The sequence below is a fragment of the Oncorhynchus nerka genome, linkage group LG3 (assembly GCF_034236695.1).
Source record: "Oncorhynchus nerka isolate Pitt River linkage group LG3, Oner_Uvic_2.0, whole genome shotgun sequence".
Taxonomy (NCBI): Eukaryota; Metazoa; Chordata; class Actinopteri; order Salmoniformes; family Salmonidae; genus Oncorhynchus; species Oncorhynchus nerka.
In genome coordinates this window covers 83,047,406-83,060,688 of record NC_088398.1, presented here as the reverse complement: position 1 = coordinate 83,060,688, position 13,283 = coordinate 83,047,406, and the positions used below count along the sequence as shown (strand labels likewise).

General features: G+C 43.0%; 1 protein-coding gene across 1 annotated transcript in view; it reads right to left on the bottom strand.

The window, feature by feature from the left end:
* Positions 1-9,193: 9,193 nt before the first annotated feature.
* Positions 9,194-13,283, bottom strand: part of LOC135563048 (myc box-dependent-interacting protein 1-like) — a 74,430-nt gene continuing 70,340 nt past the window's right edge. The window contains exon 19 of the mRNA XM_065005860.1: positions 9,194-9,940. Within this exon, the coding sequence (XP_064861932.1) occupies positions 9,839-9,940 (102 nt within the window). The 3' untranslated portion in view covers positions 9,194-9,838. The remainder of the gene's footprint in view (positions 9,941-13,283) is intronic.

The following is a 13,283-nucleotide window of genomic DNA, read 5'->3' as shown; positions in this document are numbered from 1 at the left end:
TGTAATCTGACCCTACAGTGTGGCGATGTAATCTGACCCTATAGTGTGATATGATGTAATCTGACCCTACAGTGCGATATGATGTAATCTGACCCTGCAGTGTGATGATGTAATCTGACCCTACAGTGTGATGTGATGTAATCTGACCCTACAGTGTGATGTGATGTAATCTGACCCTACAGTGTGATATGATGCACTCTGACCCTACAGTGTGATATGATGTAATCTGACCCTACAGTGTGATGATGTAATCTGACCCTACAGTGTGATGATGTAATCTGACCCTACAGTGTGATATGATGTAATCTGACCCTACAGTGTGATATGATGTAATCTGACCCTACAGTGTGATGATGTAATCTGACTCTACAGTGTGATGTAATCTGACCCTACAGTGTGATATGATGTAATCTGACCCTAAAGTGTGATGTAATCTGACCCTACAGTGTGATATGATGTAATCTGACCCTACAGTGTGATGATGTAATCTGACCGTACAGTGTGATATGATGTAATCTGACCCTACAGTGTGATGATGTAATCTGACCATACAGTGTGATGTGATGTAATCTGACCCTACAGTGTGATATGATGTAATCTGACCCTACAGTGTGGTGATGTAATCTGACCCTATAGTGTGATGTGATGTAATCTGACCCTACAGTGTGATATGATGTAATCTGACCCTACAGTGTGATATGATGTAATCTGACCCTACAGTGTGATGATGTAATCTGACCCTAAAGTGTGATGTAATCTGACCCTACAGTGTGATATGATGTAATCTGACCCTACAGTGTGATATGATGTAATCTGACCCTGCAGTGTGATGTGATGTAATCTGACCCTACAGTGTGATATGATGTAATCTGACCCTACAGTGTGATGATGTAATCTGACCGTACAGTGTGATATGATGTAATCTGACCCTACAGTGTGATGTAATCTGGCCCTACAGTGTGATATGATGTAATCTGACCCTACAGTGTGATGATGTAATCTGACCCTACAGTGTGTGATATGATGTAATCTGACCCTACAGTGTGATGATGTAATCTGACCATACAGTGTGATATGATGTAATCTGACCCTACAGTGTGATGATGTAATCTGACAATACAGTGTGGTGATGTAATCTGACCCTATAGTGTGATGTGATGTAATCTGACCCTACAGTGTGATATGATGTAATCTGACCCTACAGTGTGATATGATGTAATCTGACCCTACAGTGTGATGATGTAATCTGACTCTACAGTGTGATGTAATCTGACCCTACAGTGTGATATGATGTAATCTGACCCTACAGTGTGATATGCTGTAATCTGACCCTACAGTGTGATGTAATCTGACCCTACAGTGTGATATGATGTAATCTGACCCTACAGTGTGATATGATGTAATCTGACCCTACAGTGTGATGATGTAATCTGACCCTACAGTGTGATGTAATCTGACCCTATAGTGTGATGTAATCTGACCCTATAGTGTGATGTAATCTGACCCTACAGTGTGATGATGTAATCTGACCCTACAGTGTGATGATGTAATCTGACCGTACAGTGTGATATGATGTAATCTGACCCTACAGTGTGATATGATGTAATCTGACCCTACAGTGTGATGTGATGTAATCTGACCCTACAGTGTGATATGATGTAATCTGACCCTACAGTGTGATGTAATCTGACCCTACAGTGTGATATGATGTAATCTGACCCTACAGTGTGATATGATGAAATCTGACCCTACAGTGTGATGATGTAATCTGACCCTACAGTGTGATATGATGTAATCTGACCCTACAGTGTGATGTGATGTAATCTGACCCTACAGTGTGATATGATGTAATCTGACCCTACAGTGAGATAAAATGTAATCTGACCCTACAGTGTGATGATGTAATCTGACCCTATAGTGTGATGTGATGTAATCTGACCCTACAGTGTGATATGATGTAATCTGACCGTACAGTGTGATATGATGTAATCTGACCCTGCAGTGTGATGATGTAATCTGACCCTACAGTGTGATGTGATGTAATCTGACCCTACAGTGTGATGTGATGTAATCTGACCCTACAGTGTGATATGATGCACTCTGACCCTACAGTGTGATATGATGTAATCTGACCCTACAGTGTGATGATGTAATCTGACCCTACAGTGTGATGATGTAATCTGACCATACAGTGTGATGATGTAATCTGACCCTACAGTGTGATGATGTAATCTGACTTTACAGTGTGATATGATGTAATCTGACCCTACAGTGTGATATGATGTAATCTGACCCTACAGTGTGATATGATGTAATCTGACCCTACAGTGTGATGATGTAATCTGACTCTACAGTGTGATGTAATCTGACCCTACAGTGTGATATGATGTAATCTGACCCTAAAGTGTGATGTAATCTGACCCTACAGTGTGATATGATGTAATCTGACCCTACAGTGTGATGATGTAATCTGACCGTACAGTGTGATATGATGTAATCTGACCCTACAGTGTGATGATGTAATCTGACCATACAGTGTGATGTGATGTAATCTGACCCTACAGTGTGATATGATGTAATCTGACCCTACAGTGTGGTGATGTAATCTGACCCTATAGTGTGATGTGATGTAATCTGACCCTACAGTGTGATATGATGTAATCTGACCCTACAGTGTGATATGATGTAATCTGACCCTACAGTGTGATGATGTAATCTGACCCTAAAGTGTGATGTAATCTGACCCTACAGTGTGATATGATGTAATCTGACCCTACAGTGTGATATGATGTAATCTGACCCTGCAGTGTGATGTGATGTAATCTGACCCTACAGTGTGATATGATGTAATCTGACCCTACAGTGTGATGATGTAATCTGACCGTACAGTGTGATATGATGTAATCTGACCCTACAGTGTGATGTAATCTGGCCCTACAGTGTGATATGATGTAATCTGACCCTACAGTGTGATGATGTAATCTGACCCTACAGTGTGATATGATGTAATCTGACCCTACAGTGTGATGATGTAATCTGACCATACAGTGTGATGTGATGTAATCTGACCCTACAGTGTGATATGATGTAATCTGACCCTACAGTGTGGTGATGTAATCTGACCCTATAGTGTGATGTGATGTAATCTGACCCTACAGTGTGATATGATGTAATCTGACCCTACAGTGTGATATGATGTAATCTGACCCTACAGTGTGATGATGTAATCTGACTCTACAGTGTGATGTAATCTGACCCTACAGTGTGATATGCTGTAATCTGACCCTACAGTGTGATATGCTGTAATCTGACCCTACAGTGTGATGTAATCTGACCCTACAGTGTGATATGATGTAATCTGACCCTACAGTGTGATATGATGTAATCTGACCCTACAGTGTGATGATGTAATCTGACCCTACAGTGTGATGTAATCTGACCCTATAGTGTGATGTAATCTGACCCTATAGTGTGATGTAATCTGACCCTACAGTGTGATGATGTAATCTGACCCTACAGTGTGATGATGTAATCTGACCGTACAGTGTGATATGATGTAATCTGACCCTACAGTGTGATATGATGTAATCTGACCCTACAGTGTGATGTGATGTAATCTGACCCTACAGTGTGATATGATGTAATCTGACCCTACAGTGTGATGTAATCTGACCCTACAGTGTGATATGATGTAATCTGACCCTACAGTGTGATATGATGAAATCTGACCCTACAGTGTGATGATGTAATCTGACCCTACAGTGTGATATGATGTAATCTGACCCTACAGTGTGATGTGATGTAATCTGACCCTACAGTGTGATATGATGTAATCTGACCCTACAGTGAGATAAAATGTAATCTGACCCTACAGTGTGATGATGTAATCTGACCCTATAGTGTGATGTGATGTAATCTGACCCTACAGTGTGATATGATGTAATCTGACCCTACAGTGTGATATGATGTAATCTGACTTTACAGTGTGATATGATGTAATCTGACCCTACAGTGTGATGATGTAATCTGACTCTACAGTGTGATGTAATCTGACCCTAAAGTGTGATATGATGTAATCTGACCCTACAGTGTGATGTAATCTGACCCTACAGTGTGATATGATGTAATCTGACCCTACAGTGCGATATGATGTAATCTGACCCTGCAGTGTGATGATGTAATCTGACCCTACAGTGTGATGTGATGTAATCTGACCCTACAGTGTGATGTGATGTAATCTGACCCTACAGTGTGCTATGATGCACTCTGACCCTACAGTGTGATATGATGTAATCTGACCCTACAGTGTGATATGATGTAATCTGACCCTGCAGTGTGATGTGATGTAATCTGACCCTACAGTGTGATATGATGTAATCTGACCCTACAGTGTGATGATGTAATCTGACCGTACAGTGTGATATGATGTAATCTGACCCTACAGTGTGATGTGATGTAATCTGACCCTACAGTGTGATGTGATGTAATCTGACCCTACAGTGTGCTATGATGCACTCTGACCCTACAGTGTGATATGATGTAATCTGACCCTACAGTGTGATATGATGTAATCTGACCCTGCAGTGTGATGTGATGTAATCTGACCCTACAGTGTGATATGATGTAATCTGACCCTACAGTGTGATGATGTAATCTGACCGTACAGTGTGATATGATGTAATCTGACCCTACAGTGTGATGATGTAATCTGGCCCTACAGTGTGATATGATGTAATCTGACCCTACAGTGTGATGATGTAATCTGACCCTACAGTGTGATATGATGTAATCTGACCCTACAGTGTGATGATGTAATCTGACCATACAGTGTGATGTGATGTAATCTGACCCTATCTGACCCTACAGTGTGGTGATGTATTCCACAGTCTATTCTGAACACCATCCCCCTCTCTGGGTACATAACAGTAACCTGAGAGCTTGGATTTACGTAGCGGACACATTGAAGCTTTGTGCCCCTGCTGCCGGCAGTAAAAACAGGTCAGACCCCTCCCATCAGAGCGAACTGCATGATCCCTTACCTCCCTCCCAGACACATAACCCCCAGAGTTACCTCCATCATCTCTGGCGTTTCTGATGTCCCTTGTGTCTCTGTGACTCCTTGGAGCGGGTGCTGCAGGTTGTGGTGGGCCCCCTTTACGTGCATTAAGATACTGCAGTGCCGCCATAAGCCCGTCCTTGGGCTCGTGCTCTCGGACCCAGGTTCGAATGTCGTGTGGTAGAACTTGTAGAAGTTGCTCGAGGATAATGACCTCCCGATTTCGTCCTGTGTCTTCTCCCGGTCGAACCCAGTGTAGAGACCCTTGAGGCGGTGGTACGTCTCTGTCGGCGACTCACCCGATGGCGTTGATGCAGCTCTGAAGCGTTGACGGTAGGTTTCCGGTGAGATGTCAAACTTCACCAGCAGAGCTTCCTTCAAGCCCTTGTAGACATTGGACAGCCCCTCATCCATTGCTGTGTAAGCCTCTAAGGCCTTGCCCGTGAGCAATGGGACAAGCCTGCAGGCCCACTCTACCTCAGGCCACTGCCACGTCTTAGCCATGCGCTCAAACCTCAGCAGGTAGTTTTCAATGTCCTCCCCCTGCTGGTATGAGGGCATCTTTGGCTCCTTCCTCAGGAATGCTGGAAGATGGACATTCACACTGCTGGACTGGTCTCCTGGTGCTGGCCTCATTACTGCTTGGGGTGCCTGCTGCGGAGTTGAAGTCCCTGCTGCATCGAGCCTTTGTCGTCCTGGTGTTGGAAGACCCAATCTTGCGCTCTCACTGACGAGTTCCGCCTGGTGGGGAGCTGTGAGGATAGATTGGCGTAGGCCACGTAACTCCTGCTTGAGGTCCTCGTCCCTCCTCTCAAGGCAGGTGAAAAGTTGCTGAAAAAGGGTTACCATGGTTGGGTGTGGTTCTGGTCCCCCAACTGCTCCTTCAGTCAGCAGCTCACCCAGTTCTGGTTGTCTTTGGCCCCGCGGTCGGGCTCCTAGTTTCTCATAGTTGACCTCTTCTTCACCAGACGATTCCATGGTATTCCACCCCGGTTCAACTTCAGGTACCTTTTCTGACAGTTGATGCTGTTGCTGAGAACGCAATCCTGTACGCATTCCTTTACCTCTCTTGTTGGAATTCACTGATTTGCGGTACGCCATCCCACCACTGCCACCATATGTCACGTAGAGTAGGCCAGAAGGCTAAACTGGATAACCTAACCTCTATCAAAATAAAAAGATGGCGGAGCCGCAAAAGTTCTTCTGTGCAAAGGTGTTTATTTACAGGTGATTCCGGAACGAAAAACAACAGTACTGCCATCAATGTCTACCTTATGGGACAGCTTACAAACAATGCTGCCCCATCCACTGCTCAATCCAAAATGCCTCTCTCTAACTGAAAGAGAGGCTCCTTTTGTAGGGCTAGCCCCTCCCCTCAGAACAATTAACCCTAATTAATTAATCAATTAACAATACAAACCTACATTTTCCATGAACTAAACATAAAGGATATACATTGCAACACGGTTTTAAACAATATCACAACATAACATTTACAACATTACATCACTACTGACAATATCTTTCAATATGCCCATATGCATTAATGAGCCATTTGGGACAGGCACTATAAAGCCAACCCAATTCCCTTAACTCGGGTCCTTTTCCAGCATACCCGGAAGCTACAGAGATGGAGAGAGAGGAACAGAACAAACAAACAATGCGCTCATCCACAACATTGATAAGTATAATAATTATTGTCTCTCTCAAATATGAACATTGACAAGTGTGAAATGCATGCACCAAGACAGAAGTTAATTTGTGTGTCGACCCACATTGTTAACTTATCTTATAATGGCGCAGGGAGGAGTGATGAATATGGGTGTGCGTTAAAGAACCAAATGCTGCCCGCGGCCAGTGACGGACTTCTACGTCACAGCTATGATGCACTCTGACCCTACAGTGTGATATGATGTAATCTGACCCTACAGTGTGATATGATGTAATCTGACCCTGCAGTGTGATGTGATGTAATCTGACCCTACAGTGTGATATGATGTAATCTGACCCTACAGTGTGATGATGTAATCTGACCGTACAGTGTGATATGATGTAATCTGACCCTACAGTGTGATGATGTAATCTGGCCCTACAGTGTGATATGATGTAATCTGACCCTACAGTGTGATGATGTAATCTGACCCTACAGTGTGATATGATGTAATCTGACCCTACAGTGTGATGATGTAATCTGACCATACAGTGTGATGTGATGTAATCTGACCCTACAGTGTGATATGATGTAATCTGACCCTACAGTGTGGTGATGTAATCTGACCCTATAGTGTGATGTGATGTAATCTGACCCTACAGTGTGATATGATGTAATCTGACCCTACAGTGTGATATGATGTAATCTGACCCTACAGTGTGATGATGTAATCTGACTCTACAGTGTGATGTAATCTGACCCTACAGTGTGATATGCTGTAATCTGACCCTACAGTGTGATGTAATCTGACCCTACAGTGTGATATGATGTAATCTGACCCTACAGTGTGATATGATGTAATCTGACCCTATAGTGTGATGTAATCTGACCCTATAGTGTGATGTAATCTGACCCTACAGTGTGATGATGTAATCTGACCCTACAGTGTGATGATGTAATCTGACCGTACAGTGTGATATGATGTAATCTGACCCTACAGTGTGATATGATGTAATCTGACCCTACAGTGTGATGTGATGTAATCTGACCCTACAGTGTGATATGATGTAATCTGACCCTACAGTGTGATGTAATCTGACCCTACAGTGTGATATGATGTAATCTGACCCTACAGTGTGATATGATGAAATCTGACCCTACAGTGTGATGATGTAATCTGACCCTACAGTGTGATATGATGTAATCTGACCCTACAGTGTGATGTGATGTAATCTGACCCTACAGTGTGATATGATGTAATCTGACCCTACAGTGAGATAAAATGTAATCTGACCCTACAGTGTGATGATGTAATCTGACCCTATAGTGTGATGTGATGTAATCTGACCCTACAGTGTGATATGATGTAATCTGACCCTACAGTGTGATATGATGTAATCTGACCTTACAGTGTGATATAATGTAATCTGACCCTACAGTGTGATGATGTAATCTGACTCTACAGTGTGATGTAATCTGACCCTAAAGTGTGATATGATGTAATCTGACCCTACAGTGTGATGTAATCTGACCCTACAGTGTGATATGATGTAATCTGACCCTACAGTGCGATATGATGTAATCTGACCCTGCAGTGTGATGATGTAATCTGACCCTACAGTGTGATGTGATGTAATCTGACCCTACAGTGTGATGTGATGTAATCTGACCCTACAGTGTGCTATGATGCACTCTGACCCTACAGTGTGATATGATGTAATCTGACCCTACAGTGTGATATGATGTAATCTGACCCTACAGTGTGATATGATGTAATCTGACCCTACAGTGTGATATGATGTAATCTGACCCTACAGTGTGATGATGTAATCTGACTCTACAGTGTGATGTAATCTGACCCTACAGTGTGATATGATGTAATCTGACCCTAAAGTGTGATGTAATCTGACCCTACAGTGTGATATGATGTAATCTGACCCTACAGTGTGATATGATGTAATCTGACCCTGCAGTGTGATGTGATGTAATCTGACCCTACAGTGTGATATGATGTAATCTGACCCTACAGTGTGATATGATGCACTCTGACTCTACAGTGTGATATGATGTAATCTGACCCTACATTGTGATGTAATCTGACCCTACAGTGTGATATGATGTAATATGACCCTACAGTGTGATGTAATCTGACCCTACAGTGTGATATGATGTAATCTGACCCTACAGTTTGATATGATGTAATCTGACCCTACAGTGTGATATGATGTAATCTGACCCTGCAGTGTGATATGATGTAATCTGACCCTGCAGTGTGATGTGATGTAATCTGACCCTACAGTGTGATATGATGTAATCTGACCCTACAGTGTGATGTAATCTGACCCTATAGTGTGATGTGATGTAATCTGACCCTATAGTGTGATGTGATGTAATCTGACCCTACAGTGTGATGTAATCTGACCCTACAGTGTGATATGATGTAATCTGACCCTACAGTGTGATGTAATCTGACCCTACAGTGTGATATGATGTAATCTGACCCTGCAGTGTGATGTGATGTAATCTGACCCTGCAGTGTGATATGATGTAATCTGACCCTGCAATGTGATGTGATGTAATCTGACCCTACAGTGTGATGTATTCTGACCCTACAGTGTGATGTAATCTGACCCTACAGTGTGATGTAATCTGACCCTACAGTGTGATATGATGTAATCTGACCCTGCAGTGTGATATGATGTAATCTGACCCTGCAGTGTGATGTGATGTAATCTGACCCTACAGTGTGATGTGATGTAATCTGACCCTACAGTGTGATATGATGTAATCTGACCCTGCAGTGTGATGTGATGTAATCTGACCCTACAGTGTGATCATGTTAGAAATGGTTACAGAACAGACAGCTGATTATGCAGTGGCGTTTCTCTTGCCAATGACTACAGTATCACTCCTGTACAATCCCAGAGGTTAGAAAAGGAGGAGGGAGGATGGCACGGGTAGAGAGACAGAGGGAAGAGAGAGAGGGAAGAGAGAGAGGGAAGGGAGAGAGAGGGCAGGGAGAGAGAGGGAAGAGAGAGAGAGAGGGAAGAGAGAGGGAAGAGAGAGGTCAGAGAAGAGAGTATCTTGTGGAAGAGAGAGTGGTCAAAGTAGAAGATGAAGTGTCTCCTCTCTCACAGCCTGGAGGTAAAGTTCTCAGGGAACACCCCTTTGACGGCACTCTCTTTATTCTGGATCCAGTCTCCCTCCTTCATCCCTATCAGCCAGCCCTCATCCTGCAACACACACACACACACAACAGTGTGGATATACAGGTAACTGCCAAAGTAAAGGAAACACCAACATAAAGCGTGGATATACAGGTAACTGCCAAAGTAAAGGAAACACCAACATAAAGCGTGGATATACAGGTAACTGCCAAAGTAAAGGAAACACCAACACAAAGCGTGGATATACAGGTAACTGCCAAAGTAAAGGAAACACCAACACAAAGTGTCTTAATTGGGTCGTTGGGCCACCAGAACAACTTCAATCCACCTTGGTATAGATTCTACAAGTGTCTAGAACTCTATTGGAGGGATGTGACATCATTCTTCCCATGAGAAATGTCATAATTTGGTGTTTTGTTGATGGTAGTGGAAAACGCTGTCTCAGGAGCTGCTCCACAGTCTCCAATAAGTGTTCAATTGAGTGACTGGTGACTGAGGCTGCCACGGCATATGGTGGCGCCAGGTAGTGGTTAGAGATTAGAGCATCGGACTAGTAACCGAAAGGTTGCAAGATTGAATCCCGGAGCTGACAAGGTAAAAATCTGTTGTTTTGTCCCCTGAACAAAGCAGTTCACCCACTGTTCCTAGGCCGTCATTGAAAATAAGAATTTGGTCTTAACTGACTTGCCTTGTTAAAAAAAAAGGTGAAATAAATGGTTTACATACACTGAGTGTACAAAACATTAGGAACACCTTCCTAACATTGAGTTGCACCTAGGGCTGTAGCGGTCACGAAATTCCACCAGACGGTGATTGTCAATAACTGCCGGTCTCACGGTAATTGACCGTTAATTAAAATAAACACATTTGTGTTGTTTGTGTTATTGACTGTACGCTTGTTTACTCCCCTGTGTAACAACTTGTGTTGTTGTTTGTGTTATTGTTTACTCCCCTGTGTAACAACTTGTGTTGTTGTTTGTGTTATTGACCGTGTTTACTCCCCTGTGTAACTCTTGTGTTGTTGTTTGTGTCACACTGCTTTGCTTTATCTTGGCCAGGTCGCAGTTGTAAATGAGAACTTGTTCTCAACTAGCTTACCTGGTTAAATAAATGTGTTCTCAACTGGCCTACCTGGTTAAATAAAGGTGTTCTCAACTAGCCTACCTGGTTAAATAAAGGTGTTCTCAACTAGCCTACCTGGTTAAATAAAGGTGTTCTCAACTGGCCTACCTGGTTAAATAAAGGTGTTCTCAACTAGCCTACTTGGTTAAATAAAGGTGTTCTCAACTAGCCTACTTGGTTAAATAAAGGTGTTCTCAACTAGCCTACCTGGTTAAATAAAGGTGTTCTCAACTAGCCTACCTGGTTAAATAAAGGTGGGAAAAAGAAAAAAACAAACATGTAGCATCTCCTGGCTTCCACACACAGACTACAAGCCATTTTAAAAAGTCTAATAAATCCATGTAACATAAATCAATGAATTATTTTAGACAGGTCAAAAGAAGCATGATATGAAGAAAATGTTGTTTATTTCAGAAGAAAATAATAGCATACTGTCATGACGTTGCCCTCTTTGGGTACAGCAAGCCCCATCCCCCTCTCCCTGCCTCTCCCTGCCTCCTACACAGGCTGCTGTGGTCAGAGAGAGGTCGTAAATTCCTGAGGAGAGGATCTCCTCATGGCCACACAGTATAGAGGCAGAGTGAATTTTCAAAGAGAACAAAGGAATTTCTTCCACCTCACAGAACTTGAGGTCCGAACAACGTTTACGTTCCGGAGAAGGTATAAAAGGTCGGTGAAGAATCCAGCTACAAACTGGTCCGTTTGGTACAACTTGGGGAAGCTCATGAGAGACGGTGGCGCCACATTACCATAACGCTGTTTATATAATAGCCTCAGATATGAGGTTTACATCTAATTGTTGTATAAGATGAATGAGTGAGGATGATACTGTTTGTGAAATTGTGTAATGTGATTTTGGACTGTTTAATGAAGGAAACTCCAATTCCCTTTTGAGTTTAACTAAATCAGAGGACCGCCCATGAGCCCAGTTAGGGTCGGCATCCTGGGACAGGCCATGAGCCCAGTTAGGGTCGGCATCCTGGGACAGCTTCGAGAAGTTCTCACGAGACCATGTTTTTATTTTTACGAGAGGACGAGGGTTGCAGACCATTGCTGAATCTTTTAACCATACCACGTGGTTAAACTGTTAGACTATCGATACCGACAGAATAAGAACAAGTCTTTGATATTAATTACTAGTCTGCAGCTAGGAATTCGGTATCATTGAACGCGAAGAACGACAACCGCCGAAACATCTATTCTACAACAACATGAATGAATGTCGCTCTGAACTATCCCCTCTATCCCCTCACTTAAATATTTAGTCTTGCCCGTTCACCTTCTGAATGGCACACACACACAATCCATGTCTCAATTGTCTTAAGGCTTAAAATCCTACTTTAACCTGTGTCCTCCCCTTCATTTACACTGATTGAAGTGGATTTAACTGGGAACATTAATAAGGGATCATAGCTTTCACCTGGATTCACCTGGTCAGTCTATGTCAAGGAAAGAGCAGGTGTTCCTAATGTTTTGTACACTCAGTGTAGATTTCATGCTCATTAAACCATACAGTGACTACTGGTGCCCTGTGGATGGGGACATTGTCATTGCCATGGTAGCCAAAATAATGACCTGCCCAGAATTTTTACACATGTTAATTGCTTAATTAACCTATGAGAAAATCCCTGCTTTCAATATACTCTGTATCTCCCATTTCCAATATTACCTGTAAGTGAAGCATAAAACAGACAGTATCAGCAGTACTTCATTGTTACTTTCTTCCCTCTTGGTTCTAACACCTCGATGCTGGGGATCTAACACCTCTATGCTGGGGTTCTAACACCTCAATGTTGGGGTTCTAACACCTCAATGCTGGGGTTCTAACACCTCGATGCTGGGGTTCTAACACCTCGATGCTGGGGTTCTAACACCTTGATGCTGTGGTTCTAACACCTCGATGCTCTGGTTCTAACACCTCAATGGTGTGGTTCTAACAACTCAATGCTCTGGTTCTAACACCTCGATACTGGGGTTCTAACACCTCGATGGTGTGGTTCTAATACCTCGATGGTCTGGTTCTAACACCTCGATGCTGTGGTTCTAACACCTCGATGCTGGGGATCTAACACCTCTATGCTGGGGTTCTAACACCTCAATGCTGGGGTTCTAACACCTCAATGCTGTGGTTCTAACACCTCAATGCTGGGGTTCTAACACCTCGATGCTGGGGTTCTAACACCTCGATGCTGGGGTTCTAACACCTCGATGCTGTGGTTCTAACACCTCGATGCTGTGGTTCTAACACCTTGATGCTGGGGATCTAACACCTCTATGCTGGGGTTCT